Consider the following 9,081-nt stretch of genomic DNA (forward strand, 5'->3'; position numbering starts at 1 on the left):
ACCAGCTCAGAAGAACACTCCGTGAAAAGGAGGAGACTTTGGATATTCTTCAGATGACGAAAGCACTGGATCAGCAAACCCACACCGCTTTGTCTGATGAGTTGAGATCCCTGGAGTAGAAGCTAGCCGAGACGGAAGAGATCGCTGCGAGGACTTCAGCCACCACCGAGGAGTCCATCAGAGCTGAACTTAGGCAAGCTTATGATGAGAAGCTTTCTAAGATCAGTCAGCAGATTTTTGGTCATGGTCTTGATGTATGATTTTGTTTGCTGAACACTTTGACTTTTGATTCTCTTAGTGAAACTTGCTTTCGTCTTTATTATGATTCGTCATTCCATTTGAAATGATTGACCACAATACTCATAGGATTTTTGGCAAACCCTCAGCCATCAACGGGTTTGATGAGCCTTTACCGACTACCGTTTGAGTCGGGCTAGCATGCAGATTGTTTAAATCCGTTCGCATGTAACGTTATGCTCGGAGATTGAATTCTCCGAGACTTTATGCTATGATGTCGAATACATAGACTTCGCCATTGTTACGGGAATAGGCTACCCGGCGACACGTGTTAGGTGTTGACTTCAGGATTTTTGGCTAACCCCCAGCCTTTAACGGATTTGATTAGCCTTTACCGACTACCGTTTGAGTCGGGCTAGCATGCGGATTATCGGAATCCGTTCCGCATGTAACGTTGTGCTAAGGGAATGAACTCCCTTAGACTTCGTGCTATGATGTCGAATACATAGACTTCGCCATTGTTACGGGAATAGGCTACCCGGCGACACGTGTTAGGTGTTGACTTTAGGATTTTTGGCTAACCCCCAGCCTTCAACGGGTTTGATTAGCCTTTACCGACTACCGTTTGAGTCGGGCTAGCATGCGGATTGTCTAAATCCGTTCGCATGTAACGTTGCGCTAAAGGAATGAACTCCCTTAGACTTTGTGCTACGACATTGAATACGTAGACTTCGCCATTGTCATGGGAATAGGCTACCCAGCAACGTGTATTAGACGCTGACTTATCCCTACTTAGGCTTCGGGATAAAATACCCCAGAATCGAACTCTGGTGTCTTTTTCAATCGGTAAAAGACTAAACCGGCGACACGTGTTAGGTGTCGACATATCCTTTCTTAGGATTCAGGATAAAATTCCCCATACGTGTAAGGCATGGATTTTGGTGTTATTAATAACAACCTGCCACAATGTTGAATATGTGGACGGGTGTTCTTTTTAACGGTTAAGAACTAACCGGCAGCACAGGTTAGGCGCAGACTTATCCTTGCTTAGGTTTCAGGATAGAATACCCCAGAATCGAACCCTGGTGTCTTTTTCTGGCAGCGCGTGTTAGGCGCAGACTTATCCCTGCTTAGGATTCGGGATAAACTTCCTAGGATGAATCCTAGATTGATAGATTCTTAGAAAAGGTTGGTGCGGGAAAGGAAGAATTTTATATTCTATTTCCCGGTCTTCTTTTAGGGTGAAGGCGAACCCAACAGACAAGGAAGGAAGAATTTTATATTCTATTCCTTGATTCTGGAAAGGAAGAATTTTATATTCTATTTCCAGCACAAAAGAAACTAGAAGTGGGATCTCCACTCCGAGAATCTGGAAAATTTAGATAAACTTGCCTTTTATAGGATTGGTTATCTAAACTGAAAAAAAAGTTCTTCGGTTTATCGAAGTGAAATTTTCAACTCCGGTTATAACCATGAAAAAGGTTTAACCAAAGAGAAGAAGAAAGGAGTTCTTTCGTTTATCGAAAGGGGACTCCGAACTGAAAGTGGACCTCTTGTTCATGGAAAGAGTCAAGAGGGCCAGAAAGACATTTTTGGTGGACCCACTGTCAATTGAAATTGATCAGTGAGGGATTTTGGTGGTGAAAATGATTTTGGGTTATCCTCTAGAATATTAAGTGTAATATTCTTCAAGGAACTTCCCGGTAAACGAGTTATCCTGAATGTACTAGGGATAGTACTTTTTCAGGAACTTCCCATTTATTGGCATTAATTGCCTGGCGCCCTCTTGAGTAATCAGGCGATATGCGCCGTTTGAATAGACTGTGTCTATTACAAACGGTCCTTCCCATTTGGGTTCGAATTTACCTTTCTTCTTGGAGGTGAGAATTATTGGTCGGCGAGCAGCGAGGACCAGATCTCCTTCCTTGAAGCTTCTCTGTCGGACTCTTTTGTTAAAAGCCCTAGACATCCTGGCCTGATAAAACTCAATTTGCTGTTGAGCTTCCAAGCGCTTTTCATCCAGCCTCTCAAGCTCTTCGAGACGCTTCTGATGCTGTTCTTCTGTCGTCATCTCTGTTGCGAGGGCGATCCGAAGAGATGGAATTTGAATTTCCAGCGGTAGCACAGCTTCACATCCGTATACCAGCGAATACGCGGTGGCACCTGTAGGCGTGCGTATGGTGGTGCGGTAAGCCCAGAGTGCCTCACCGAGTTTATCGTCCCAGTCTCGTTTATTGGTTTTCACGAGTTTTGACAGGATCTTAATGATCGTCTTGTTAAACGCCTCAGCTAATCCATTCACGGCGGGATAATAAGGTGTTGATGAAACGTCTTCAATTTTGAACTTGTCACAAAATCTGATGAAGGCGTTGCTTATAAATTGCGGACCGTTGTCATGAATGATCCGTCTTGGCACGCCGTGTCGGTAGATGACATGATGCTTGATGAAATTAATGACGTTGTTCGTCTTCACCTCTCACCATCGTTGGCCAGAAATATCTCATCCTCCTGATGCGATCATACAGTTTGGGACCGGGCTGATGCGCACCACATTCTCCTTCGTGCGCTTCCTTAAGAACTTCTTCTGCTTCTTTGTTCGAAAGGCATCGGAGTAATAAACCATCGTATCCCCTACGGTACAACGTATGGGTCTCGACATTATAAAAGAATCTTGGCGCTCTTCGGCGAATTGATTCCATTTCTTTTACGTCTTCTGGCAGAATACCATACTGGACGTAGTCAATGATGGGAAAATGCCAATCTCGAGACTCAGACCCAATTTGAGTTGAATTCACCTCCTTGGCGTTTACGTTTCCGTCATCTTCCTCTTCAATATCCCTACTGTATATGGGTACGCAGAGTTGATGCGTCCGTACTGTGACTAACAGCTCAGTTTCGGGAGGCTGTGCCAGTGATACCGCTAGTGCCGCCAGTGCATCTACATAAGCGTTCTGAAGACGAGGGATATATTCAATGAAGAATTCTTCAAAAGATTCTGCCATTTTGATGGCTTCCTGGTGGTACGGGATCAAGTCTTGGTTCCAAGACTCCACCGATGACATGCCTGGAACAAGGCTGATCTCGAGTCCATCTCGAGTCCAAGATGGTCTTGAGTTATCTGTAATTCGTCCTCAAAGAGGTCAGGTCCTAAGACCCTTTCTCTATGGCTGCTCATGGCCTTTTATAGAGAAGAAGGAGAGTGTAATCACTCCCTTAAATCATGAGAAGTGACCATTCTCATACTGAGTATGGTCATGAGGAAAATCATGACCAAATCCCTTAAATCGTGGGAAATGACTATTCCCATGCTGGGTACGGTCATGAGAATAACTAATCCCTTAATTCAAGGGATTTAACTGCTCCCATGCTTCAAGTGGGTGGCTGATAGGCTAGGCGAGCAGGCAAGGCTGTGCAGGCGAGCTTGTGTAGGCTAGACTGGATCATGCATGTGAGCTTCAAGCTAATAGGCGAACTTGCCTTCAAGCGAGCCTGGATCATTCAGGCGAGCTTCAAGCTGTCAGGCGAGCTCTGCAGGCTAGGCTGTGTAGGCAAACTTGCCTTCGGGCGAGCCTGGATCATGCAGGCGAGCTTGCCTTCATGCGAGCCTAGATCATACAGGCGAGCTTCAAGCTGTCAGGTAAGCTCTGTAGACTAGGTTGTGCAGGCGAACTTGCCTTCGGGCGAGCCTGGATCATGCAGGCGAGCTCTACAAACGAGGCTGTGCAGGCGAAGCTGGATCATGCAGGTGAGTTTCAAGCATTAGGAGAGCCCAAGGGGATCGTCAGGCGAGCTCCCAATTGTCGGGCAAGCTTGCCTTGTGTAGGCGAGCTTCAAACATGCATGTGAGCTTCAAGCATGTAGGCGAGCTTATGTCATGTAGGCAAGCTTCAAGCATGCATGCGAGCTTGGGTCATGTAGGTGAGCTCCCAACTGTTAGGCGAGCTTGCCTTGTGCAGGCGAGCTTCAAATATGCAAGCGAGCTTGGTAAGCGAGGCTGTGCAGGAGAGTCAACCTCATTTAGTCAAGCTTAAAGCTTTAAGCCTTCAGGCGAGCTAAACTCCTTTGCAGGCGGGATTGCTCTTCAGGAGAGCTCCGGAACATGCTACGAAGAACAGGTCGTAACTTTCAAACCGTAACTCAGAATTGGACGAATTATATATAAAAATCACCTATCTCGACGAGACGGGGTCAACCAAACCTCTGAATAGGGTTTGTCACCTCCGGTTTTCCAAATTTCTTACGGTTTGAGAGATATTAGCGTTTTCCCCTTTTTTGCTCTTTCGGGTGAGGTTTTAGCAGTCTTATTCTGAACTTCTCTGATAGGGATTAAAGGCAATTTTTATTGCCTACAATGACATTATCCCACTTAAAAATTATGTTAAACATCTCATTAATGTGTTCAGAAGCCATATGAAAAGTGATTCTCTTAAAGATTTTGTCAGGTTTGTAACTCTTTCTTGCTAAGTCGGCAAGAAAAGGAATGAGCTCATCATTATAACGGGAATCCCAGAATAAATGTTTGGTTCCTTGAGAACTACCAGCTTCAGCATTATTTTTGGATGTGGTGTTTTTCCTCTTCTTCTTTGGATTTGGCGACGCTTCTACCCCTTCTTCTATGAGGTCCCATTTGGAACCTACATCGGGAGTTAAACCATTACCACTAGTGGGAGAAAGCTGCACCCCACTAAGATTAGGACTGTGAAATTGTGAAGGCAAAGTTGGATTATTCAGCATGTTCGTATATGACCCAAGATGATGGTGCATTGGAAAGTAGCTGTTATCATAAAATGACATATTCGGGTATGCTTGAGGTGGTTGTACAAAGTACGACTGCTACAATCGAAAATAACCATCATCGCCATGATGCACAGACTGAGGGGGTTGAGATGGTTGGGAAGGTGATGGAACTACCCTCTTGCCTTTTTGATTATATCTCCCACTCAATGATGTATTATAAACCATTACTAATTAAATAGATAAAGTCAGATAACTGAAAGAATAGCGACATGAATTCATGGATTTAAAGCAGAACGTAAATACTGGAAATAGAGTTATTGAGTACATATATGAGCATAAACAGAACAAAAAAAAATCAAGTCTCTGTGATTACACCATGATTATACTTATCATAGTAGTCTACCCATATCGCCCAAGTAATGTCATCCCTAAGAGTCTTCCACTTATTTCTTGATTCAATTTGCTCTCTTTGGGTTTTATTTTGAGTAAAATCAACTAAATTAGTGTCATTGTCGAAGGCCACCTCACCATTAATGTCTTCATTAAATTGATCATCGTTGAGTAGTTCATCACTTGGATCCACAGTTGCAATGAAATTATAGAGTATCGTGCATGCCAATACGCTATCTACTTGTATAGGAAAAGGATAATGCGGCTTAGCACACAAAATCTTAAAATGGTTCTTTAATGTGCCAAACGCAGATTCAATCTTAGACCTCAATGAAGAATGTCTTAGATTGAATAATTCCCTTCTATTCTTTGGTGTTTTACCCAAATGTTCTTTCAAATGATATCGAACATCTCGGTATGGAGAGATGAAACTTGGCATGGTTGGGTACCCAGCATCACACTGATAGTATTTTCCTACAATTTTATTAAGAAAGTTGTTAAGTCAAGTTTGAATATTAAACTTATAAAATTTTAAGGTAAGTCTTTATTTAATTACCATCATACACTCGCAATCCATGTGGTTGTGATCTAGACAATGCATCCTGAAGAATCCAATAATCATTTGTAGACCCCTCCTAACCTGCTAGAACATATGTGAACAACTTGTTTAGGGTGCAAGCTGCAAGCACATTCTGTGTAACACATTTGCGGCCTCGAAATCATGCAACAAGATTAATGGGAAGCATAGCATCAACATGAGTCCCATATATCATTCCAATGCAATCCTATAATACGTATATCACACATCTAAATTAAAACTTACTTACATTGATTATACATTTAAATATGCTTAAAGTGTAGATATACCTTAAAATAAGGGTAGTATAGTCGGTTGTTAATGATCTCTTGAGGAATGTCATTGGGAGCTTGTCTCATGTATCGTCCATGCAGGCAAATAATTGCTTGTAATACCTTATTGAAATATCTACTAACCGTCTCCCCTAATTTTATAAAATGAGATCTGACAGTGCGATTTTTAGATTTATAACCTAGAATGTTCAGTGTCATGATAAATTGTTCTTCCACTGTTACATTCCTTGAGTCTTTTTAGTAGGCTATTATTCCTCATTATACTCGCTAGTTTAACAAAAGCACCACTCAGCATTCTAATATAATTTACCCAACTATCACTAAAACCATTATAAATTCGCTCTATGTACTCAATTCTAGTTCTCTCTTGTCTTTTTTCCCCTTACCTCGACCACTACGAATTGATTACGTCTAGCTTGCATTCTCCTTATGACAGTAATTATTATAATTAAAATGGATAGGGTAGCACCTTGTACCATATTAACGACACTTTGTTTATCAGAACAATCACCATCATTATCCATCTATGATGCAACAAATCATTATCTAGTTAGAAACTAAATTGAATTCTAACAAAATCAGAACGAAATACAAATTACAAAATACTAACATGGATTACTGCTATATCTAAGCAACAAATATTAAAACGACATAACTAGCATTTAAAAATCTCAAATATATGAACTTTTAGCTCCTAAATTGAAAAAACTAATTAACAACACGCTACAGTAACATTTTCATACTATCTAATAATCATATAATTAAAAAACAAAAAATTTGATCTTTTTGTCTTCAGGTGAAAGGTCCATGCACAAATTTGATTTCTTAGCTATAAAATCCACTTTTTCATTCTAAGTTCATCACTTCTGTCAATCTGGTATCTCATTTTTTCAAGATTTGTATAGACCATCAAGTTTCTTGATGAATATTTCACTTCTGTCAATCTGGTATCTCATTTTTTCAAGATTTGTATAGACCATCAAGTTTCTTGATGAATATTCTACCCTGAAGCTTTAATATGTATAGACCATCAAGTTTCTTGATGAATATTCTACCCTGAAGCTTTAATAATTTGTTAAATGGTACCATAGTAGTTAATTTTCCATGATTGCGATTACTATACAAGAGCTATAGTTGAAAAAAATAGATTAAAGGATGAATGACAAAGGTAGTAGATCAAAAAAATTCATTAGTATGTGTTAATGTTTAGAGAAACTTTATAAGAAGTTAGAACTATCCGCATGTACAATAGTTATGTTTAGAGAAACATTATAATTTAGTCCAAAACTCATATTGGGAATTTGCATAAACTAATTTTAAAAACTACTTCTAAATTAGAAAACGTTAAATTTGTAACCATTATTGGGACAAAACTTATTCTAAAATTACAAGTTTATAGGAAATTTTAGTCATAAATAATCAAAGCGAACCATTACTCATATTTTTTTAAAAAAACATCAATCATAACGTCTTTTAAAGTAATGCTTCAACCAACAAGTAGTAAAATTACAATATTTATCAGTCACAAAAGGTGAATTTCACAAATAAATAATTAAATAAGAATTGCAAACACTTCACACAAAACCAACGGAAATAAACTAATTTTCAACCCCTCCAATTTTTTGTGTGAAAAAACCGACAACCATAAAAGAATTTTTCTCAAAATCCTAAATATTACTCTGGGTGAAAACAATATTTTAGCATATCTCAAAATTGGCATAAACTAATTTTTCTCTAACATGTTCAGATCTGCTAAAACAATTTTCATACAAAACCAACTTTTTAAGAACAAGCATAAACTAATTTTTCTCAAAATCCTAAATTTTACTCCGGGTACAAAAATTTTTTACCAGATCTCAAATTTGGCATAAACTACTTCTTCTCAAACATGTTCAGATCTGCTAAAAAAATTTGCTCTAAAGTCTTATAAATTAAACTGAACACAAATCTCAGATCTAAATAAGGTTGGCAATTATCAGATAGCCTTCCACCAATTTCTTAGAAAATTGATCTAAATTAAACTAATAATCCAAAAAATAAAAAAACTTTAATTTTCACCTTGGTTATGGAAGCAACAGTGTCGACAAAGATCAGATCTGATAAATTGGTGACACAAGATCAAAACCCCCTCCCCCAATTTCTTCGATTATAGGGGCAAAGAAGAGAGCGGGAGTTTATGGCAGGAGGAGAGAGGTAACTATTAGCTCAAGAAAGAAATCAACGACGAAGCTAGAAATCCGATGTGGCAAAGTTTTTATCGATTTCACTCGGATGGGGAAGGAATCGGGGCCGAAGAAAAAACCTAGGTGGCGACGATTTTCCGCTTCGTTTCCCTCTTCAACCCTAGAGAAACAAAGCTGGTAAAGAAATAGTGTGGAAATGAAAAATCTAAGGTGGAAGGGAAAAATGACGTGGAGGAGTTTAAAAAGTTTTCCACAGACCTTAAATGCGAACCCCCTTAATAGAAATAACATGCACCCATTTATGACTTATTTAACTAAATTAGTGGGTTTAGATGGTGTTAGACCCTAGAGGGGGGTGATTAGGGTCTTATGCTAATCTAATCCGATTATATGCCAATTAAAATTAATTAATAAGTTATCCTAGCAAGTATGAAATATAACAATTATATATAAGCTAGGATAAGCAATATGAACAACAAAGAGATATATCCTATGATATATGCAAGGATATGAAACTAACACAAGGGGTAAACAATTTAACTACAAATGTGATAGGGCAAAATGATCAATAAGCAATACACAATGACGATGTAAGATATGAACATGAAAACAAGTGCGCCAATGCAATCACAAAGAAAGGATATGTTTACGAGGTTCGGTCCCC

General features: G+C 39.4%; 1 protein-coding gene across 1 annotated transcript; it reads right to left on the reverse strand.

Moving 5' to 3' along the window:
- Positions 5,330-6,300, reverse strand: LOC109835134. The gene is made up of 3 exons (XM_020403127.1): positions 6,232-6,300; positions 6,005-6,056; positions 5,330-5,838 (listed from the first exon to the last, which is right to left on the reverse strand). The coding sequence occupies exons 1-3, from the start codon at positions 6,298-6,300 to the stop codon at positions 5,330-5,332; spliced, it is 630 nt and encodes a 209-aa protein (XP_020258716.1).

Source organism: Asparagus officinalis, chromosome 1, assembly GCF_001876935.1.
Source record: "Asparagus officinalis chromosome 1, Aspof.V1, whole genome shotgun sequence".
Lineage (NCBI taxonomy): Eukaryota > Viridiplantae > Streptophyta > Magnoliopsida > Asparagales > Asparagaceae > Asparagus > Asparagus officinalis.